This window comes from Colletotrichum fructicola (genome assembly GCF_000319635.2).
Source record: "Colletotrichum fructicola Nara gc5 chromosome Unknown KSG_Nara_v1_contig01, whole genome shotgun sequence".
NCBI lineage: Eukaryota > Fungi > Ascomycota > Sordariomycetes > Glomerellales > Glomerellaceae > Colletotrichum > Colletotrichum fructicola.
Genome location: NW_027094051.1, coordinates 455854 through 478654, shown reverse-complemented (window position 1 = coordinate 478654; position 22801 = coordinate 455854). Strand labels below are relative to the sequence as shown.

Sequence of the window (22801 nt, the reverse complement as noted above, 5' to 3'; positions counted from 1 at the left end):
AAATACCTGGGCACTCCACTCTGCTCTGGAAAGAGTGGAATATTCTCGAGAAAACATTTCGAAAAAAAAGCCGAGGGGAAAAAAAGTATCGTGAGAAGCAAACACCCACCCTCACTTTTTTTTTTCTTCCTCTTTCCCCGCTGCCCCTCCCTCTTCTTTTTCCGTCATCTTCGCGCCGTGGTTCGAACCCCCCTCCCCGATCGATCTCGCGCATCGCATCTGCATCGGCAGCCGTCCAACGCCTTCTTTCTTGCACTATTTCTCTCTGTTGCTTGTTCCCTGATTTGTCGCAAAGGGCTTAGCATGCGCCCGCGTCCTCTCTCTATTCACTTGTGCAATTACGCAACGCAACGCAACCCAACGTCTTATTCTTCTGCCGGAGGAAAAGCTCACACAGCTGACATACGGATACAAGCCTGCTTGGAAGTAAAGGAAAGAAAGCAAGCAAGCGACCAAGCAAAGCAAGCAACGGGCCTAAGACAAGCACAGGCATAAATCCAATCACATCCCGCCGTCCTCCCACATTCATCATCCTCGCACTTCTCAGCCACACTCCTTCGCCCTCTTCTTGGACGTAATTGCAGCTACCTACCTACCTCCGTCCAACCCAACTCAAACTCCTCCAGGTACCTCTCTTACAACCTACCTCCAGGTTGTATTACCGCCGCCGCACTCCATAAAGCGCTGGGTCGCCTCGCCTCCATCCGCCTTGACACCGGCGATCCCTTCCCCCAATCTCGACGCAACCCGGGAACACCTGCAGCAGCTCTCCTCAACCACCCATTCCATTCCTCTCACCTCAATTCACCTCGACCTTCCTGTCCTCTCCACATGTTCTGCTCGACGAAAAGCTGCTCATAGCTCCCCGCCTCCTCCACATCGTCGCCAGCCCTCCACACCTTGTCCTTACCCGTCTCCGCCCGCCTGTGCTTCACCTTAATAGCACCCTCCCTCAACCCTCCCTTCGACAACCGACCACCGACCGAGGGTCAACATCGCCACCTACCAAACACATCCGCCAGAGGCTTGAGGGCTACACTCGAGCCAGACTGCCCAGCATGACGGTCTTCATCGCATCACTGTGAGTAGCTCCTTCGTCTGCCAGCAACCGCAATCTTCATTCTTGCCCCTCCAACCTGCTTGGCAACATTCGAGGACCTTCCAGGTTGCAGGGTGACCCCCCTGCGGATGCACTTGAAGTCCGTCGACGTCCTCCGCGGTCCCTTCCGTGCCAATTCTCGATTGCCTTGCCATTCGAGGCCGTTGTCTGACCTGGCGATTCTAGATTCCTCCCCAAAACCGTACACTTCGCCCTCCCCGGCACTCCCTCGCGCGGAGACCCTCTTCGCCGCACAAAGACCGAGAAGCGTCCCGAACCCGATCGCCAGCCGAGTCTGTTCAACCCCATCCGCGACATCACACCCCCGATTACACCGACCGAAGAGACCCCCGAGAAAGACCCATTCACAAACGAGGATGGCTTCCGCATACAATTCCCCGAGGAGGAGAAGAAGCGCGGCGCGCACGTAGACAAGGGCTCCCCCAAGTGGGGTGCCCGCGCAACCCAGCCCAAGTCGCGCGCGAGCTCTCCCCCGCCCGCCATCATCGCCGAACACAGCCGCACCCTCGAAAAGGCCAGGGAACTCGGTCGCCAGGGCGTCACCCAGCCGCGTCCCCTCGCCAGAAGCGACAGCCACGACCGCGTCTTCGCCCACGCCAACTGGCGCATTATGAGTGCCGACCAGGGCAACGGTGGCCTGCGCAACGCCGCCGAGGCCGCCGCCCGTGATGGAAAGCTCGGAGACTACACCTGGGTCGGCACACTGGGTATGCCCACCGACGCCCTCGAGGGCACCCAGCAGAAGCAGGATATTGAGGACAGACTGGCCACCGAGCACGACATGCTGACCGTCTTCACCTCCGACAAGGACTTTGACGGCCACTACTCGCACTTCTGCAAGCAGATTCTGTGGCCCGTCTTCCACTACCAGATCCCCGACAACCCAAAGAGCAAAGCTTTCGAGGACCATTCGTGGAAGTACTACGTCAATGTCAACCAGGCCTTTGCCGACAAGATTGTCAAGAACTGGAAGCGCGGCGACGTCATCTGGGTCCACGACTACCACCTGCTGCTTGTCCCCGGAATGGTCCGTAAGAAGCTGCCCGAGGCCAAGATCGGCTTCTTCCTGCACGTCGCATTCCCCTCCTCCGAGGTCTTCAGATGCCTGGCTGTTCGCAAGCAGCTCCTCGAGGGCATGCTCGGCGCCAACCTCATCGGCTTCCAGATCCACGAGTACACCCGCCACTTCCTCCAGACCTGCAGCAGGCTGTTGAACGTCGAGGCCACCACCGATGGACTGCAATTGGAGGACCGCTTCGTCGACGTCGTCAACCTGCCCATTGGCATCGACCCCGTCAACCTCAGCGAACACCGCGCGGATGCCGACGTGGAGAAGTGGATGGACATCATGAAGGAACGTTACAGGGGCAAGAAGCTCATCGTTGCTCGTGACAAGCTCGACCACGTCCGCGGCGTCCGCCAGAAGCTGCTGTCCTACGAGCTGTTCCTCAATAAGAACCCAGAGTGGCGCGACAAGATTGTCCTCATCCAGGTCGCCCTCTCCAGCAGCGAGAAGTCTGACCTGGACGCGACTGTTAGCGACATCGTCACCAGAGTCAACTCCTCGTGGGCCAACTTGGCCTACCAGCCCGTCGTATACCTCAAGCAGGACATCGACTACGCCCAGTACCTGGCCCTGCTCACCATGGCCGACGCCCTGATGATAACGAGTCAGCGCGAAGGCATGAACCTGACGTCTCACGAGTACCTGTTCTGCCAAGACGGAAAGGTGTTCCCCGAGAAGAAGCACGGTTCTTTGATCCTCTCCGAATTCACCGGTACCGCCTCGCTCTTTGGCGGCAACGAGCTCTCCGTCAACCCCTGGGACTACCGACAATGCGCCGACGCCATCAAAAAGGCCCTCGAAATGGGCGGCGACGAGAAGGAACGCCGCTGGAACGCTCTGTACTCTGCCGTCATGCACCACACCGGATCGCACTGGTTTAGTGAGTTCCTTTCCAGGCTGGATCGCGTGTACGACGAGCAGCACAAGCGTGACCAGCTTTCCGTCCCCCGCTTGAACATCAACACCCTCGCCCAAAGGTACTCCCGCAGCGAGCGTCGCTTGTTCATCCTCGACTACGAGGGTACTCTGGTTAGCTGGGGACCGATGAACCAGATCATCCCCGTCAGCCCTCAGGTACGTAACTCGCCTACTTTGTCTTGTTTGTCTTGTTAACAACATCAGCGTACTCTCGATGTCCTCAACGATCTCCTCTTGGACGAGCGCAACACCGTTTATATCATGTCCGGTCGTCGTCCTGAGGAGCTCGACCGCTTGTTCCGCCGCGTGCCTAATCTGGGCCTGATCGCCGAGAACGGCTGCTTCCTCAAGGACTGCGGCCGCAGCAACTGGACCGAGATGGCCGATAGAGAGCAGATTAACAGCTGGAAGGAGTCGGTCAAGTCAATCATGACGTACTACCTCGAGCGTACACCCGGCGCCGAAATCGAGGAGCGCCGCTGCAGTCTCATCTTCCACTACAAGAGCGCCGAAGACTACGAATCGGCCGCCCGCCAGGCCTCAGACTGCGCCAGCCACGTCAACGATGCCTGCGAGGAGCAGCGCGTGCACGCCATCGCTCTTGACGGTTCCATCGTGGTTGAGCCCATCGACTGGACCAAGAGCACCGCCGCTGAGAAGATCTTCGACGACCTGCGCATCCACATGGCTCCCGACGCCGAGCACAAGAGCCCCGTCGACTTCCTCATGGTTGTTGGTGATGGCCGTGAAGACGAGAAGGTGTTCCGATGGGCCAACGCCCTCGGCGATGACAAGGTGGTCAACGATGTTGTGACTGTCAGCTTGCACAGCCGCAACACCGAGGCCGGCGCTACCCTGACTCAGGGTGTGAGTGGTGAGTATCATCAACACCTCGATCTTATCCCGGTTGCTAACAACATCGCAGGCGTCCTCCTCGCCCTCCAAAAACTTGCCTCGCTCTAGAGGCCAGACGCATTCACGAATGCATTCGGCGGCGCTGTTCCGCATCTTCACTCGCCGTTCCAGGCGCACAGCAGATTTGATTGTTCTCGACCCGGCCTTAACACCGGGCAAATGATACCATAGTGGGTTAGCAGCATCAGGGTGGAAACACAGACTAGGGAATTGCGAAGGCGTACAAAACATTGGGCATGGATTTCATTACTTCTTACACGTCTTGGGCAACGATGACGAACACTCTGCACTGCATTGGGAGCATGCATCAACATGCATTTTTGGAGGGCGACCTCCACGAGAAATATTTCCTTAATGTCTTTTCATCCTGTTTCTTCTATTTTTTTTCTCGTTTCGCGTCTCTCTGCCCTTCACGCAGTACCACACGCACACGCACACACATCTCACGAGTAACGCTTGCTTTGGTTTTCGTGCCTGAAGTGAAGCTTGTGATGTTGATGAGACTGATTATGTAAACGCTGCGAGAAACGACATCCGCCCACCACCACACCCCCCTACTCTTATGTATTTTTAGGTTGCGTTCTTTTGCGTTGTGAGCTCGGAGAGCATGGTTGTGTAAGTATGCCTACGCATGCTAGGACGTGCCCGGGACGGTCCTGTGTACATATACGAAAGAGAAGTGTCAAGATAGATGAGAGGGTTAGAAGGTAGCATTTTATACCAATGGCATCATGCACCGTCACGATATGAGTTCGATATTCCTGTGTTTTGCTGACTTCAGACACTTATGTCAACTATGCACAGGTATGTTGAAGCATCATACCAAGGTATACCGCCCAGAATGCAGCAACCCAAACCGCCACATCCCTTTAACCACCCCCCTCACTCTAAACCTCATCTCTTCATCCCCGCCAACCCCGCCATCCTCGCTCCCCTCGACCTCCTCCACCACCCACGACACGCTGAGCCCCCGCGTCTTCGGCCGCGGGATCGACTCCAGCTGCGCTTGGAAGGGCGTCAGCACCAGCGTGCCCAGCGCATCCTCCCCGCCGAGGTCGAAGACGGCCCGCCGGTCGGTAAACTCTGACGCGGAGATTTGACCGGCCAGGAGGCCTGAGTACATCTGCAGGGGGATCATGTTGCGCAGCAGACTGGCTGATTTGGATTCTGGTGAGGAGGTTAGGAAGCGGTCGTTCATGAGGTCGAGGAATTTGGTCAGCAGGGAGATTTGCAGGAGGCGCTCGGCGTGGGTTTGGCTGGATAGGTGGGCGGAGGTGGAGCGGAAGAAGGAGATGAAGGCGGACGGGTCGAGGTTGGAGAGGAGGGTGGGCCATTGCTCTGCCATCGGTACTGCGGCGGGCTCGGAGGAGGGGGAGGGGGATGGTGGGTGAGGGTTGAAGGGGAGGTATCCCGCGTCCACGGGCTCCGCGACCCAGACCCCGCCGAGCTCCATGATCCGGTCGACGATCCAGGCCTGGTGAGGGAGCTGCTCGGTCATTGCCCAGCTGAACCAGAACATGCCGTCGCGGTTTGCGATGTTTGTGTCCTCTGGGACCTGCAGGACGGACTCGAGGGGGGTGTCTGGCGTTTGGGCGCGGTATTTTGCGTCCGAGGTGGAGTTGAAGATAGCATCCGCTATCTGAATCATGTTCTGAGATTTGAGGAGGGTGAGGGTCTCGTGGAGGATGTGCGTGAGGGCTTGTCGCCGGGTGGAGGGCGGGATGCCGGGAGCTTTGGCGCGGTGCCAGGCGGAAGCGTATTTGAGCTTGATGGGCTCGAGGGGGACGAAGGAGGTTACTTTCCAGAGCGTGCCGGCGAGGGAGAGCCCCTTTGAGGAGAGGGCGTAGAGGCGCGGGTCGTCGGGGACGGCGGTGTTGGAGGATGGTGTGAGGGTTGCTGCGTCGACGAGACGGAGGTTATGAGTAAAGGAGTGGAGGAAGGTGAAGTCTGCGTCTGGGCCGGATGGGAATGCTAGGCTTGTGAGTCTGTGGTGGTGGGTGAGTGGGTGATGGGTTGACTTACACACTGGATAGCCGTCAGGGGTCTTGTACATTTCCGGGACCAGCAACGACAAGTCCCCGTTGAGGAGTGCGAGCGCGAGCAGGCAATGCGACAGCCCGTACCCGCCCTTTTCGAGTTCCACGGTATCGAGCCGCTGCTCGTACCCGCATAAGTTCGCCAGGATGGCCACCCGGTCCGCGACGCGGAACAGGTCGCGCTGGTTGAGGAAGGCCAGCGCGGTGGCGGCGTCGCAGCGCTTGCGGTCCCAGAAGTCGGCGCCCAGCCCGATGCGGGAGTCGTTGTCGATGGCGCGGGGGTAGAAGAAGCGCACCCTCTCGAACAGCGCGACGGCCATGCCCATCGGGGACGACGCCGCGTTTGACGAGGGCGGGGGAGGGGAGGAGAGCAGCGGGGTGAGGTACGGCAGCACGTGGTTCTCGAGCGCGTCCTGGAGCATGAGGATGCTGACTGCGGTCTCGGAGAGGGACTTTTCGTGGCAGATCAGCCACCAGCCCGTCACGTCTGTTTCCGGGGGTTGGGGGAAGAGGAGGAGCATGCGGTCTGCGGAGACGAAGGATTCTTGGAGGACCCAGGCGCGGGTTGTCCAGCGGTCGGAGACGAGCGCGAAGACGGCGGCGATGAGGTCGTTCGCGAAGTGCTGCATCTCCGGGCGCGGTTTGCGGACGGGGGCGGCACCGCGGCGGTGGATGGAGGCGGCGCCGGAGTCGGGGTTGCGCAGCTCGGCTTGGAGGAGGAGGGCGTCGAGGTGCCGCTGCGACCAGAGGGTGGACATGAGGCCGATGCAGGTGTGTGCGCGCTGGTAGACGAGGTCCATTGACTGGATGCCGAGTTCCTTGTCGGAGGGGTTGGTTTGGTCGATGCACTCCTGGATGGTGTTAGTCGAACGACAACTGAGATAGTCAGAGAGGGGGCGGTACTTGGTCAATCCATATCATACGAAACCCGTTCTCCCTCGCAAACCTCACCACGCGGTCAATCGTGGCGCTGGGAGCCCTCATCTCGCGTTTCGTACCATCCTCTTCGATAACAGTATACGGCGGAAGAGACGCTGCCTCGCCGTCCTCGTCCGACGGCTGACTCTCCCAACAGTACGACACAGCCACAAAATGGCGACACTCCGAGAACAAAGCATCCTCCTCCGTCACCGCGGCCCTCCTGATCCGGAACGTCGAGACCGTCCCCGTGTTCGGGAAGAGAGGAACGTGCCGGCACCCGTCGCAGGTCAAATCCTCCACATGGGCGCACGGGTCCGGGAACTCTGCCAGCTTCTGCTCCCACGCCGTTAGCGACTCCGGGGTGGGCCGGATGTTGGCGTGCGCGGCGCACATGTGGCCCGCCGGCGCTGGGACCCGTTCGGCGCACCGCCGGCATTGGCCCCGGGTCGGGGTCGAGGTTGCGGCATCGTGGTGGTCGGTGCCGGTGTCGAAGGTGAGGAAGCGGAGGTTGCGTGCCCAGCGCTTGGCGTTGTCGCGCGGGCCGGCGTGTTTGAGGATGCCGTCGATTTGGGAGGAGAATTTGAGGTTGGGGGTGCCGGTAGCGTTGCGGATGTCGTCTTCCATGATTGGGTTTGTGGTTTCAGTTATGATGCCAAGAAATGGATATTTGGTCTGCGTAACGTCAGATTTATCATTTGCTTAATTGTTGCTGCCTGGCGATGGAGCACTGTTTTCTTATTTGCCGCCCTATCTGACGTGCATACGCCCATGGGGGGTTGCTGCGGACCAATAACGCTTGAGTTCCATCATCAAGTCCGAGAAATCATGAAGGCCTCACTCACACCCCTGTTGACGTATGTATGGGAAGCATGCGAGAACACCGTGAAGCGACTGGGTCGGCATGGATACGTACCTCGTTCTCGAACGACTCTGTTGCCACAACGTGCCGATCGTATTTCAATTTCAAGGCTTACATGAGTCTGCCCCTCAGTAAGTCACTACCTTAGAAGAGGTACAGAATGGTCCTCGCACGAGTATGTCGAGATACCTGTTACGACCGCTACAGTTGGTCACTGTAGGCTCGTAACTATATAGTGCAGAACAGGGGACAATGACAACGGATTTGTCATTATCGAAGCTTTTGCTTTGTGCCACAGTTGGTTGCCCTGACCCGCTCGTAACAATACCCCCCCCCCCCCCCCCCCCCCCCCCTTTCTTCCCTTCTAAGTTTTCTTCTTCGCAGTTTACCGCCTAGAGGCGCACCTTATTAACTACTATATAACTCTTATAGGGAAATATTTAAAAACTAAGATAGTTTATAGAGAAACTTCTATAGTTACTTATAGGAGTATATAAAGAGAGCGTAAATTACTTTAATTATAGAGGATAAATATCTCTCTCTTTATACTACTATAATTTATTACTCTTTTAATATTAAGATATTATTACTAGTTATACTATATTAATACTATTTATTATTATTTTAAAATTAGTAATAGCTTTTTTATAATTATTTAAAAAAACTAAAATAAAATATATAAGTTAGATTTTTATATATATAACTTAATCTTTTAATATAAAACTTAGTAATATATTAAATATACTACTACTTTCTATTAATATACTTTAATAAGAAAATATATTATTAAACTAAAATATAGAGATATTTTAAGTATATTAAAATAAACTTTAAAATAAATAAACTATATAATATCAATTAAATTAAATATCTTATATTATTAAAGTATAATACTTTATTAAAAGAACTTAAAGATATACATATAACTGTTATAGTGTAGTAGTAGTTAATAGAAGTAGTTAGATATATAGGGGGTAGTTAGAGTAAGGGGGACCTCTTATATATCCCTAGTTATATAAAAATTTACAAAAGAATTCTTCACAAAATGATATCGAGATACTTTGTGCAACCACAGGACATATTATCCAGTGGAACTAAACTCAGTGATGTGGTATTGGCATGAACTGTTGTGTTCTTGTTGCGGACTCTCGTCGTACGTAACGTGGTCCAATTACATTGGCAAGACAGACGGATTGGCTTCAACCGACTGCGCTAGTGGATGCAGTCATCATGGGCTTTCACGGTCTGCCTTATGACTAGGATGACAGCAGCTCTCAGCCGCACTGGGGGATCTAATAAATCGCATAGTCCTTCTCGTTCAACTCATCAATCACATCCTTCTTGCACAACCAGACATCTTCCTCACCAACACAAGGCATACCTTCACAATGGACACCCCAGACTCTTACTCCAGCGCCGCCTACTCCTCCGACGAAAGCCGCCCGCAACGCCCTCCCCGCCGGCGCTCCCGCTCCTCCGACGACGAGGAGAAGACCAAACTCTCCGACATCGGCCAGACGCCCGAGGTCAAGGAGTTCTACCGCAAAAGCCGGCGCGACCTCTGGGAGGACTGGGCGCCCGAGTACGTCGGCCTCGCGGGCTCCGCCGCCGCCTCGGCCAAGTTCGCCCTCATCGCGCGCCGCGAGGTCAACGTCGAGGCGACCGACGGCAACGTCCTCGCGCTGCACTCCGTCATCGTCAACAGCCCGCACATCAAGCGCGCGCTGGGCGACGTGTTTAGCGGGTACCCTGGCGTCAGCACGACGCTGAAGAAGGTCGAGTTCAAGGCGCCGTTCCAGCCGTTCTTCCACCGCTGGCGGGCGCTGCAGAAGTGCGTGGAGGATGGGGCGGACGAGCTGGCGAGGCAGCATGTGAAGCTGCTGTATGATGTGCTGGCGCCGGAGATCAAGCCGCAGATTGAGCGCGCGCGGGACCTGAGGAAGAATGAGGTGGTCTCGTTTGACTATCTCTGGACGCTTTTCGAGCCTGATACGGAGGCGTATGCGCGGGTTGACGACCAGGATCGGTTGTTCCTCATCAAGAGTGCTCGATATGAACCGCGGTCGGGTGGGAGCGTCGTCTTTGCGCTGAAATGTCAGTTTGTTGACACAGATGGCTTGAGATTCGGGCTTGCTTCAAAGGTGTTTGAAGTTCACATGTTTGATGACTTGTTGCCGATCCGGGAGCTGGCGATCTATCCCAGTAATCTGCATCCGGGGATGAAGAAGATCCGGGAAAAGCTTGAAGCTAGAGGGAAGTTGTTCGAGAGCTACAAGGGGTTTCATTACAAGGGCTATTCCGGAATGTTTGAATATGGACACGGAGATTTCAAAGGTGTCGAGAGACGACAGGTGAGTAGTCCCCGGCCCAACCGCCTTTGACGATGGCCATTGTCTGACCAGAGCCAAGATTGAGCATGGCCGCATCATCATCGACGGCGAGTCGTACTGCCGGTACGAATACCAGGCCGCTCCTCACCTGAAGAAACTGAGGGACCCCACGGCTGAGGAGGAGAAGTTGGGTGCTCTCAAAGGACGGATGAAAGGCCGCCGGGGGAATTTCGGCTTGCCGTACAGCCCGCCGCGTCGGGGCAGAATGCGATATGTCGAATCCGCAACAGCGGGCCTGGCGAATGAGGCAGACAAGGAGTTGACTGCGAATCAGCGCGAACTCGCTTCGCCTATGGTGCGGGGCTTCGACTTGACGTCGAAGAAATGGGGTATTTTTTACCCTCAGTATGAGAGATCATGGCTAATACTAGCATAGGGCTGTTTTTCATCGACTCGGTGACGGAGGTGGAGTGGAACGAGGGGGCTTTTGACCAGCTTGTCTTGCCGCACGACTACAAGACCATCGTGCGTGCTTTCGTCGAGGCACAGATGTCTTCAGCCAGTGGCTTTGACGATATCATTCGTGGCAAAGGTGAGTGCCCGTCCTTCACAGACCACATGTCTGCAGTTTTCTTATCGCTAACTGGATCAGGCCAGGGGATCATCATGCTTCTTAGCGGAGAGCCGGGAGTAGGAAAGACACTCACGGCAGAGTCGAGTATGTGCAACTATTCTCCCATATAATAGGACAGTTCTAACACATCGCCTAGTGGCCGAAGCGATGAAGAAGCCCCTCTACGCCATGAGCGCTGGCGAACTAGGAATCACCGCCGACGACGTGGAAGATTCCCTCCGTCGCGTGCTTGAGATGTGCACCAAATGGCAAGCTGTGCTGCTCCTCGACGAATGTGACATCTTCCTCGAGAAGAGACGAGCTTCTGACCTCCAGCGCAATCAGATTGTCTCAGGTGAGTATCTACCCGAATTTCTGCACGATCACCGATAGCCCCGTCTGTCTAACCCTCGAGAATAGTTTTCCTGAGACTGCTGGAGTACTACAAAGGCGTCATGCTCCTGACCACCAACCGCGTGGAGGCTTTTGACCCGGCTTTCGAGTCCCGTATACATCTGACCATCAACTACCCTGCGCTCGACTTTGACTCGCGGCTGCATGTTTGGAAGGTCTTCATTGACTGCCGCAAGCTCGACGCTACCGGGGCGCTGGAACCCCGGCAATTCCGTCTCGAGGAGGAAGACTTCAAGGCGCTGGCAAAGCTTGAGCTGAACGGTCGTGAGATCAAGAACGTGGTCAAGACGGCGTCACTGCTCGCGGTGCGCGACGGAGCGCCGTTGGGAATTGAGCATGTGAGAACCGTGCTCAGGGTCAGGCGAGGGAAGCCCGCGGCTGTTGGGAGTATTGACACTGGCCTGGGAGATGAGATCTAGACAAGGAAGGCATGGTGATAGAAGCTGGCCAAAAACAAGACTAGATTGAGAGGAGATCAATATGGGCTTGCGGTATCAATCATGGTGAGGTGGTCATAATCTTCAAATGAGTCTGATTCATAGCTTGGCAAGTATGTCCTTATTCCAAAGTTGATTCAATGGACCATTCCTTCCATACACCGGATCCTCTTCCGGCATCTCGACACTCTTGATGACGGTCTTGAACTCTCCTGCAGGCTTTTTACCCATCTCGTTTCGCCATTTAGGGCAATCCTAGAGACAGTTGGTTAGCACATTTTATGGTAAATAAAGACGGCAAGTTTCAAAGAAAGAGGCTTACTTGAGGATACACGCCGATGTATCGGTAGTCAGAGGAGCTTGTTAGCGAGGAATGCGCTGTTCCGGCTGGAAGAATGATGACGTCGCCAGTTTTCACGTCCACTTCCATCCCCTGACCGGTGGAGATCTTCCCAAGGAGCATCTTAGAATGTCCCTGGAATATTCCTACATATCACAGCGAGGTCAGAGTAGCTTGAAGGACCGCATGTTAGTTTCGCACTAACCATAGCATTCGTGACTATTCGGGTGAAAATGGCGGATGCCAATGTGTCCCCATGTGCCCTGTGCTGGTGAGACGTTGAACACAATTATCCATAAGGGTGCTCTCTTACCCTCTTCTCCCATCTGTTCCTTGTCAAAAAGTCCGTCACTGACACCTCATCCCTGGGTTCTGGGAGGACATCGCGATAGTGAAGCACCGGAAGACAGCTATTAGGAGCATCCTCGTTGGGGCTTAGGAAGTAGCACTGAACTGCCATTGTTTCAGACGATGTCAATAAGGCCAGCAACGTGGAACATGTGGGCTGCGAGTCCTTGTCTTTGGATATCATCAACCGAGGAAGCTGTCTAGACAGCTCTTACTGCGGGGGCAAAGTAAGGTTGCCTCTTATCAGTTCAGAGGTGGTGTGGCCGGGATGTTCAGGCTAGAATTGCCGCTTTAGGCAATCAGCGCTATCATGAGAGGCGGGGTACGCATGCCGTGAGGCGGGGAGTCCGGACCGTCCCCGCAGGATGTGAACTCCGGCCTGGCCGTCCCCACTTTACTCCGCGCGAGATCTCTCTTAGCAGGAGGGCACTACCTCCACCAGAAGATGTGTAGTTCTTGGCATATCTGGGGTACAGGCAGAGGATGTGTTGGTCCTTAACGCCGAAAGGCCGGACGAACATGAACGCAAATGGTTAGAATGAGTTTTGGGGGATGAGTATATCATCTCTCGGGTAACTAGCATCGTTGAATGGAGTCGATGATGTCTACCCTGCCGTGGAGGCAACCCGTTAAGTCTGGCCCCTCGATACTCCACCAAGAGTTCAGAAAACATGATGAATACTGTCCGTGGGAGCGTTGACGATGACCCTGTGGAAAAGGGGGACGATCTCGGGAAGCCGATTACGCCCATCCCGAGCAACGGCCGTGGCACAACGGTCGAATACACATCCGACAATACACATGCACTCAGTGAAGTGGAAATGAACCTCAGGGTGATTGACGAAGCTGTCGAGGCCATTGGATTCGGGAAGTTCCAATGGCAGCTGGCCCTTTCCTGTGGATTTGGCTTCCTCGCGGATCAGGTCGGTACCCAGGCATTCGTCAAATGCAGACGCTAACACGGACGTAAATGCAGATGCTCCTCGTGTCAATCTCCCTCGTCGGACCCCAGCTCATTCCCGAGTTCGCGCCAAAACACTCCACTTTGCTCCCGGCGTCCAACTACGCTGGCTTGCTCATCGGCGCGGTTTTGATGGGCTTGCTTGCGGATAATGTTGGGAGGAGGATAGTGTGGCAGCTGTCGATATTCGGTATCTCTATTGCTACTATGCTTGCTGCTTCATCTCCTAACTGGGCGGCTATTAACGTATGGGTTGCTGTTTGTGGCTTCTTCGGAGGCGGAAACCGTAAGTCTCTCACTGGGGAGTAGGAAATGACTGATGCTGACAACACTGTTGCTCCCCACAGTCGCGATTGATCTTACAATTCTTGCTGAGAACATCCCTCAACGATGGTTTTTTATGCTTGCTGGACTTGCGTGTGTTTGGGGACTAGGGAATACTATCACCGGCATCTTCGGTAAGACTCGCTGATCATCCCTACCTACATAGGGTCAAATTGGCACAAAAGCTGAATCCTAGTCTAGGATGGGCCCTTATTGTCCCCTTCAGCTGCCCACAGGATGCAACACCAGAGACCTGTCCCAAGTCCGCAAACATGGGTTGGCGGTATCTGTACATCCTCCTGGGTGGGTTATGCCTTGTAATGTCAATTATTCGGGCTCTAGTACTTCGGACACACGAGTCTCCTAGGTGGCTAGTGACTTGCGGCCGCATCGACGAGGGCGTGGATGTCATCAATCGTATTAGCGCGATGAACAGGTCGAGCTATACAATTTCTGCCGATCAGTTCATCAGAATTGGGTCCACAGAAGAAGTGAAGACGATGTCATTTGGCGAAAACATTCACCGAGCGAGCAGGTTATTCAAGGGAAAGACACAAATCAGATTGATGATCTGTCTGACGATGCTGTGGATGTTGGTTGGTATTGCGTAAGTCTTCGCTATCATCTCATACAGCGTTGAAAAAGCCGAATGACTAATTTCTCAACTTCAGGTACCCTCTTTTTACAATCTTCTTGCCCTACTATCTGCGCGCACACGGCGCGGACCTTGGCGACTCAAGTACCTACACCACATACCGAGATTGGACAATCTCGTCAGTCGTTGGCATATTCGGCCCTATTCTGAGCACTTGGATGGTATCAAATAAGTGGCTCCGAAGTCGCAAATCACTAGTGTTTACCGGTGCTGCATGCGCTGCATTCGCAGGTGCCTTCACCTCGGTAAAGAACCCTGCTGAGAACCTAGGGTTCTCCTCCATGGTAAACTTCTGGCTGAATGCCATGTACGCTATCATTTACGCGTAAGTTCAATTTCCCTGTATGTAGCATGGTATACTGAATTATATACCTAAGGTACACCCCGCAAGCTCTCAACGTAGAGAACCGTGGCCTGGGCAATGGATTGCTTATGGCCGTTGGGCGTTTTGCGTCACTCACTGCTCCTTTCATTGCCACGTACTCTGATGTCACTACTTCGGCTCCAATATGGGTTGCGTGCGCTTGCTTTGCGGCTATTGGGTTGATTGGCTTGGTTTTGCCGGTTGACACAGTTCCCTTCTGAAGCCCGTTTAGCATGCAGAAACTCGTTGCTTGTGTAACTCTTGTGACTATGTTTCGCGACGCAAATATCTGAGACCAAGATATGACTTTCATAAGAAGATGAAAAAGACAATTCCTATGGAGTTTTGCTAACCGGGCAGTGTCAGTTAGCTATTCGGGCAGGGTTTAACGTGTATTACCCCTTATTTTAAAGCATTTAAATTTCTTATCCTTAGTATTATTATTACTATTATTATTACTGTTATTGTCGCTATTATCGTTACTATCGTTATTGTCTATTACTATTATCTATCGTCGTTATCTATCGTCGTTATCTATCGTCTTTATCTATTATCTTCGTCTATCGTCTTCATCTATCGTCTTTGTATATCGTTAGATCGAAGTATACATATATTACGATTAAGTTTATAGAGGGCACTGCCCAGATAGCTAATTCGCACTGCCCGGCTAGCAAACCTCTTCCTATGTTTGTTCACGGTCTTCGGCGTCGTCATGCACTGAAGATGGCAAGACCTTACGATATCTGATGAAAGATTAGGAACCTAAACTGAATCAAATTATCCACTATCTGAAGAGTTGAAATGGACCGGTTGGTGAAGGCTGAGGGCACGATGAGTCTTCAGCACCGTCATCACGCAGCCCACCATGCTTCGCCTCAAATAGGTTCGTGATATGCCTGTTGCCCAAAGCAGCCGCCACATCTAATGGTGTTCTCTGTTGGTTATCCTCGGCTGAAATATACAATCCCTTGCCCATGAGATACTGGAATCTCCTTTCTTGGATGTGCGATTTGTTTCTCTCAGCAGCCACGATATGCAGCAGCGTTTCCTTTGCATGATTCACCACGCCGAAATCCACCCCCATCTTCTCCAAAAGATCAAAAACAGGATTCTCGAGTGCTTCGAAATTTTCTTTCCGCCCAACTGGATTCCCAAAGAGGCCAGGTTTGCTTTCCAGTACGGGTTGGGGCGAGAACAGGGAGGGCCCAGTCTGAGAGACCAGGTGGTTCCCGACATTCGTCTTGGCTTCTTGAGTCTTGGCCCATGATGAGCAACGATCTATGTGACCAGATCGGAAGAAGGAGAACACGGGTGTCTCCCCAAGACTATTGGGAAGATTTATGTCAACGCCCAAGGCCAAAAGCCGGTCCAACAGTTGACGTCTGGGGCCGATGACCACTCCATCTTCTGAGACGTCGAAGACTCCGCCTAAAAGGAGATGGAACGGTGTGTTCCCATCCTTTGCTGAAGAATGCGGATTGCTGCCGGCATCAAATAACGCATCAATAACATCTGTATTCTCTTTGAGACGCGATACAGCAAGGTACAGTGCAGTTTGACCACGATCATCTCGGATAGATGGATGCGCACCTGCATCAAGCAGCAGTCTGACCTCGCTCAATGATGTTGCCAGATGAAGAGGGGCGATGCCTTCTTCAGATACTTGATTGACAATCTCTGGAGCCTGCGACACAAAATATCTCACCGCCTCCAGTGTCTTTCCCTCGGCCGGAAGGAGTTTGTGAAGGACATTGCAACCTTTGTTGTCACGAGCCCGGATATCGGCGCCCTTTCTGACCAAGAGTTGGACAGGAGAAAGTTCAGCTATGTCCTCTGTGATGTAGTCGGTGAATTGACCAGTGATGGGGTCATCCCAGTGACATGCTGACAGAAGCAATGTCTCTCCGGAGTCGTCGCGTATATCCACATGCTCGAGAGGAAGTTCGTGAGAGACCCACGAGAAGCAACCTAGGCTGAGAATGGCGTGAGAAACTGTTGTACCTTCATATTGTGTGCAAAAGTCTGCTCCATGATGAATTAGAATTCTAGCGATCCTGTCATATGCGGAGATACCCTCAGCGTCGAGATTAGAACTGCATCGCTTCCATGCTGCATGATGCAAGAGGTGCATAGCATAGGGTGGAAGTCCATGGCGGCGACTGCGGCGACCAACCTGAAATGGATTCGGTTTCCAAGAGGGCGTTGAGAAGACTGATTGCATCCACATAGCGTGCTCTGTCTTGGGCTTGCTTTGGTCTTTGGTTTCCCGTTCGTTAACATCCGCGCCAGTTGACAGAAGAAGCTCAAGACCATCGGCGTCTCTGTCATCAATGGCCGCGATGAGCGCAGGGTATGTGACGATGGCGCCATGATCCAGAAGGAGCTTTGTGAGACCCGTATCAACTCTTGCTCGAGCTAGACAGGACTTGCCTCTATCATCGACAGAGTTGACATCTGCGCCCAGCTCAATCAGTGTTTCAACAGCCTTTCTCTGGAAGATGATTGTTCCGGCGTGTCTGAGGGCATAGTTCAGCGGCGTTCGACCTTCTCCATCACGAATTTCCATGTTGGCTCCTTTCTTGATGAAGTAAGGCAGAGCTTGACCAACTTGCCACCAGAAATCGCCTCTGACCAGGATGTGAAGAGCAGATTGGCTGACAAGATCCCATCCAGATTTTGATCGACTGAGCGAGTCAAGGTTGACGCCAATGGACTCAACCAGTACGCGCAAGACGTCCATATTCGGCTGTTCGCGTGAGCAAGCCGTAATCAGGAGCGGCTGAATCATGTAACCGCTACCCTTCTCATGTTCCAGGCACCATTCGGGATCCTCCAACTTTGAAATAATTTCCGGGGTCAGAAGGTCAGCAAGTTTTGAAGCGTCGCCACGAGAAACAATATCGTGTAGAATAGTTCTTTTGTCGTTGCTGAGCTCAAGACATTTGATATTCTTCCGCTCCTGGGCTGCGAGTTCCGGGAACCTGAGATCCCAAAGCTTGTGTGAATGAACATCGCTGGGGTTTGGAAAACGGCCATAAATACGGGGCCTCTCTGGCGAAGCGCCATCACAGAGCTGCACTACTCTCGCAACAAAAGCAGCTGTTTCGGCTTCCTCAGACACGAAGTTTTGTTGAAATTGAAGTGATTTTCGAGCATGCAGGAGGCATTCAACGGTGAACTCCTTCTTGATGTGCGCAGCAACCGTGATTGCCTTGTCAATCGTCTCGGCTTTGCAACCTGCAGTATGAATGAGAAGCTCTAAAATTTCAAAAAGATACTCCGAGGAGGACTGAGAATAGGAATAGGGTTGAGACAGTTGCTGTTCAAAAACTGTGACATATCCGTGGTCCGGCTTGTCGAACTTGTTCATGGAGCCAATCGTGGACGAGGGACCACGTGGTGGTGCTACCTCAATGTGAGCACAGCCATCCCAGGCAGAACCTTCGAATGCGGCCGTCTCGATTTCTGCCCCTGCTTCTAACAGCAGTTTCACAGTCTCGATTGTACCGGAGGCGCAGGCGTAGTACAACGGTGTCCTGCCTCGGATGTCCTGCATGTTGACCATCAAGCTAAGGCAAACGCTATCGAGGGCGTCGATCAGCATCCCCGCAATATTTGTCTTCCTGTTGAGTATCGCAAGGTGCAGGGCGGTCAGACCATCATTCGTAGTCTTCCAGAGGTCCGCGCCTGCTTGCAGCAACCTCATGGTGTGGTATTGGGAGAACGTGGACGCCAAATGAAGAGCTGTAACTCCGTGTTGGTCTGAAAAGTTGACATCATTCTGGAGCTCGAGGACTCTCTCAAAGGTGGTGGCCCTTTCAACTGATGAGGTTTGCATTGTGTTGAAAGCCGCCTTCTTGAAACTTTCAGGCACCCAGCTACTGGCCACATGAAGGGGTGTCCAGCCGGCGTGGTTTGGTTGATCCAGACTCACTCCAAGACTGAGAATCTCCTCGAAGATACTAATGAAGGTGTTGCCATTTTGGTTTTGACTCTGACAATGACGTGGCAATATAATATGCCAAAGAGTGTTGCCATCGTGGTCAGCTTGGTGCGGGCTAATGCCCTTTTCGATCAGATACCTGAAACATTCGATATCAAATCCACCGTGAGACAGATAACCCTGAAGCAGAGTCTTTCCTTCTGCGTTAGTCGTGTCGAGAACTGCACCCGCGTATATCATCTTTTCGCAGGTATCCCTGCAACCTTGAACCCTGGAGAAGCCCATCCTCGTAACCATGCTGTACAAAGGGGTCTGGCCTTCGTTGTCTCTCATATCTATCCGAGCACCGGCTCGGAGCAGCGCAGCAAGTAACAACTCGTCGAGTTCATCTCGATTCAAGGAGAATCCTCTACCCCCGAATGGGTTACTATTGCATCCGAGATAATGCAGGGCTGTCTCTCCCTTCTTGTTGCGCGTCTTGATATCGGCGCCGGAGGCTATCAGGCGCTCAATCAACCCCACTATCTTTCCAGTGTCGGCCTTGATCCCAACAAGATAGTGAAAGATACCATCTCCCTCTTCGTTGATATCCAATACGTCGACGCCGAAGTCAACCAGTTGTATCGCCTTATCAAGCTCACCGTCCCTCAATGACAACAGGAGAGGAGTATAGCCGGCATATGTCTTCAGCGTTGTGTCTGCTTTGGCATCCTCCAGAAGCATCCGTATGGTGTCTCGGTCATTTGATAGATGTAGCAGTGTCTCTCCATGCCTCGTAGCTGCGTTTGGGTTTGCACCGGCTTCGAGAAGTACACCCACAGTCGAGGCATCGCGGGCAAAGTGCAGTGGCGTCTCGAGGTCAGGGTTCGTCTGATCCACATTGGCTCCTGCTCGAAGCAATGCATCAAAGCATGCCGCCGTCACTTTGGGGCCAGGATCAGCATAGATGCCGTACTCTCTCCGTAAGGTCAGCGCGTGAAGTGCAGATTCACCCACATCCGATGGTCGGGCTTCGGAGCCTGGCGTAGATCGCAGCACATTTGGGTCAGCGCCTGCTGCAAGGAGCCATTTGATGGACTCGAGATCGCGTTTCTCACAAGCGTTGTGGAGTAAGGTACCGACGAACCAGCCAGTCATCGTTGCGTTTATATCCACCAGAGAACTCTTCAGGATCTTGTCTGCGACTACAAACAGTTTTGACTGGACAGCGCGCTGAAATGCGTAAGTTGCCTTGCTAGACGTATCGAAGTATGATGCAAGGGCGATTGCAACATCGTCGTGGCCGCTCATACATGCAAAGTCGAAAGCTAATGAACCCTTCTGTTCGAAAGGTCCAAATGACCTGTCGCTCACTTTGGTGTGTGCTATATCCCGTACGAAAGGATCTGCCTCGGCATGAAGAAGCCTGATAACGATGGTCAGGTAATTGTGTCGGGATGCATGATGGAGGGCAGTGTATCCCTCACTATCGAACGCGTTCACGTCCTTGCCATATTCTAAGAGCAAATCAACAATCCTGTGATGGCCCAGCCGCGCGGCACGTGGCAACGCCCAGGAATGTGTCTTAGCATCATCGATGTCATTTATTTCCTCAGGTCTTTCAAGTAGAATCCGGGTGAAGTCCACAAGACCGAGATCAATAGCTGTCAGGAGAGGCGTTGCGTCGACATAATTCCTCCAAACCCGAGCCAGGGCGCCCCACTTCAACAGATTTTCTCCATCGAGAAGTCTGTTTAGAAGGCGCCTGATCGCTGTTTGGTCGAACCCTGCGGACTCTGCCTTCCTGACATGATGATGCCAGTTCAGTGCAGCGTACTTCAGGAATGGCGCAGCCAACCATCGTTTGTCGTGGTTCACAACTGCAGGGCACTCGTGAGCCGGTCTAAACGAGAGCTTCCTGGGTTGAAGCTGGACCTCATCCAAACACCTCGAAAGGAGATAGGAGAGACATTGAGCGGCGAGAAGATTGTGAGTAGCTCCATACTCGAGAATGGGAAAATTCCTTGTCTTGGGATCCGTGGTTGACCCTGTCAAAAATTCCGTCAAAGAGTGATGAACGACGCAAATCGTCTCGTTCGGGAGAATCTCCAAAAGCGGCCCGCATGCAGCACGAACAAGTTCCTTGGTGTCTTTGAGATTCAGCGATGTTTTTGAACCTTGCGTAGTGTTGATGATCTCTGCGATTTCGAGCAATCTGAGAGGTCTCCCAGCATGAGTAACCCATTGCATGACCAATATCTGAATATCCTGGGACATGCCGGACCTTGTGGCATGCTCTTGAAGAATATCACGGTACATGATATCGAGATTGGAGGGTAGGTTCTTTAGAACCTGTTGAATGCTGGCTTCGGGGCGAAGAAAGGAATCAATTGCTAGCTTGGCGTAGAGAAAAAGGCCATTGGCATTTCCTGGAACTGCTCTTTGGATAACAACGTGGTATTCCTCTGGTATCGATGATGTAGACAGCCTGTCTTGGACATAGACGGCGATATCTCTATCAACCTTGTCCTCTTCAAGTCTAATGCTGACAAACTTTGCGTTTCGTAGCGGCTTCTCAATGATGGCTAAAGGTCGGCTGGTCATGACGATTTTCAACTTGGAATAGCTCGATTGACCGAGTTCAGCCAAGGTTTTCAAGAAGGACTGTGTCTGTTCCGTTTGGTCCATTTCATCCAGTGCATCAACCACACAATAGGCCTTTGGGAGCTGAGCCAGCGCAATTCGTAGATAACTCCAGAAACCGTCAATTGAGACGCTGTCCAAGGAACGGTTTTGGTCCAGAATTCGCTTCATTCGCAATTGAAGCGGCGGACTGAACTTGAGAACTTGTGCTAACCAATCTCGAAGGGCAGCCACTGGCTCATGATTGGACTCGATAGTCTGCCGGAAGAAAAAGTACAGCACTGGAACGTCCTCTTGGAGTAGGCGATGAATCAAGGAAGCAGCAAGGACCGACTTTCCCGAGCCAGGTATGCCTACAGGCCACATTAATTAGCTTCTCCAATACCATCTCAAGAATCATGGCTTTCTCACTTACCTCGGATCCAGAGCAGGCCGTTATCACTGCCATCATGCCACGTGTGATAGCGAAGCGAGGACAAGAGCCAGTCGCCGGTGCCATCGAGATGAAAAGAGAGATGTTTCTTGTATTCGCTGCTGTCGTCGTCGTAGCCTGTTGGTTGTAGCCATTCTCGAATCTTTGCAAGAGTTTCTGGCGTTTGAGGGAGGATGTTGTCTTCGTTGTAATCGCGCACATCATCATGAGTAAGGATGACTGGGTCGTCTTTGGCGAATAAACTGCCTGACTTTTTTCCACGAGCAGGGGTCCCGAATAGACCGCCGAAGATATCTGACGACATCGTTCAGATCGTTCAGATGGTCCGGATCTCCTGAATCAAAATCAATAGGCCACACTCTATAAAAGAAAGACGGATAGTGGTCGAGTATCTTGATGCACAACCTTGACTTTGCAGAGTTCTCCAAGCGGAGTCGGAATTAGGCAGCAGAGCGTGCGGCGCAGGCGCTTGCCCTCCGGATCCAAAGAGCCATATACAGGGGTTCTCGCCACGCTTGCCGCTTATAGCAAGCTTCTAATTAGCCAAGGGATGTGGACTCAGAACAGCCAAAGGTCATAAAATGGAACGTTTGACCACCTGCAATTCCTAATGATTGCTTGATTTTATATTATGAAGGTGTTTGATGACTTTTTTTTCGAGCATAGGGCTAGAAACCAATTCCCCTCTCACCGAGCGAACATCTTTTGTGTCTTCATAGTATGTGAATTGATGGATCCTCTAGGGGATGCACAAAATCGAACGTTGGTGACGGAGGCTAATAAGCCTAGTCTTGCGCAAGTCTTTCTTCCCTCACCTTCTTAAACTGCATACGTGTCATATTTAGCATCCTGGTGGTGCTGCGCGAGCATGCTCTTGGTAATAACTTATTCTAATTTCTCAGCTTCTGTTTGTGGACTCGCGTGACATGTGGTCTGGTGGAATCTCTCGTTCTCGCATGCTGTGCTATTGCGGAAATCGTGGGCGATGCATTCTGATATTCTCGACGCCTTCCCTCAAGGTCTTTGGAGATTTCGTGATTCTCGCCGTGATTCAGAGCTTAGGTCGACCATTTGACTTATATAGAGGTATACTAGGTAGCTTACAGTAATAAAGGTCTTATCTTTGATTTTCTAAGTACCTAAGCTTAATCTACTGTAATTTTCAAAAGGAGTGTGTAAGTA

At 52.7% G+C, this 22801-nt stretch overlaps 7 protein-coding genes across 7 annotated transcripts; 3 read left to right on the top strand and 4 right to left on the bottom strand.

Annotated features, from left to right (window-relative positions):
- Positions 1-1058: 1058 nt before the first annotated feature.
- Positions 1059-4067, top strand: CGGC5_v000144 (putative alpha,alpha-trehalose-phosphate synthase [UDP-forming] 106 kDa subunit; the record flags this gene model as incomplete). The annotated part of the gene is made up of 4 exons (XM_032026437.1): positions 1059-1081; positions 1286-3260; positions 3309-3978; positions 4030-4067. 4 exons carry the CDS (start codon positions 1059-1061, stop codon positions 4065-4067), a joined length of 2706 nt encoding a protein of 901 aa, XP_031877053.1.
- Positions 4068-4836: 769 nt separating this feature from the next.
- CGGC5_v000143 (uncharacterized protein) lies at positions 4837-7600 on the bottom strand (the record flags this gene model as incomplete). The annotated part of the gene is made up of 3 exons (XM_032026436.1): positions 4837-5990; positions 6042-6906; positions 6959-7600. 3 exons carry the CDS (start codon positions 7598-7600, stop codon positions 4837-4839), a joined length of 2661 nt encoding a protein of 886 aa, XP_031877050.1.
- Positions 7601-9223: 1623 nt separating this feature from the next.
- ftsH-0 (ATP-dependent zinc metalloprotease FtsH) lies at positions 9224-11611 on the top strand (the record flags this gene model as incomplete). Its single annotated transcript, XM_032023341.1, has 6 exons — positions 9224-10186; positions 10245-10554; positions 10602-10757; positions 10818-10883; positions 10936-11133; positions 11199-11611. 6 exons carry the CDS (start codon positions 9224-9226, stop codon positions 11609-11611), a joined length of 2106 nt encoding a protein of 701 aa, XP_031880022.1.
- Positions 11612-11728: 117 nt separating this feature from the next.
- Positions 11729-12429, bottom strand: yjlB-4 (Uncharacterized protein; the record flags this gene model as incomplete). The annotated part of the gene is made up of 4 exons (XM_032023340.1): positions 11729-11884; positions 11952-12115; positions 12175-12232; positions 12283-12429. 4 exons carry the CDS (start codon positions 12427-12429, stop codon positions 11729-11731), a joined length of 525 nt encoding a protein of 174 aa, XP_031880021.1.
- Positions 12430-12988: 559 nt separating this feature from the next.
- On the top strand, positions 12989-14842 carry hxnZ-1 (Major facilitator-type transporter hxnZ; the record flags this gene model as incomplete). The annotated part of the gene is made up of 6 exons (XM_032023339.1): positions 12989-13240; positions 13294-13564; positions 13626-13736; positions 13804-14209; positions 14274-14582; positions 14635-14842. 6 exons carry the CDS (start codon positions 12989-12991, stop codon positions 14840-14842), a joined length of 1557 nt encoding a protein of 518 aa, XP_031880020.1.
- A 563-nt stretch (positions 14843-15405) lies between these two features.
- On the bottom strand, positions 15406-19854 carry Ank3-2-0 (Ankyrin-3; the record flags this gene model as incomplete). Its single annotated transcript, XM_032023337.1, has 1 exon — positions 15406-19854. The coding sequence occupies one exon, from the start codon at positions 19852-19854 to the stop codon at positions 15406-15408; it is 4449 nt and encodes a 1482-aa protein (XP_031880026.1).
- Positions 19855-19928: 74 nt separating this feature from the next.
- Positions 19929-21923, bottom strand: CGGC5_v000138 (Vegetative incompatibility protein HET-E-1; the record flags this gene model as incomplete). The annotated part of the gene is made up of 3 exons (XM_032023336.1): positions 19929-19969; positions 20031-21539; positions 21602-21923. The coding sequence occupies 3 exons, from the start codon at positions 21921-21923 to the stop codon at positions 19929-19931; spliced, it is 1872 nt and encodes a 623-aa protein (XP_031880025.1).
- Positions 21924-22801: the final 878 nt, after the last annotated feature.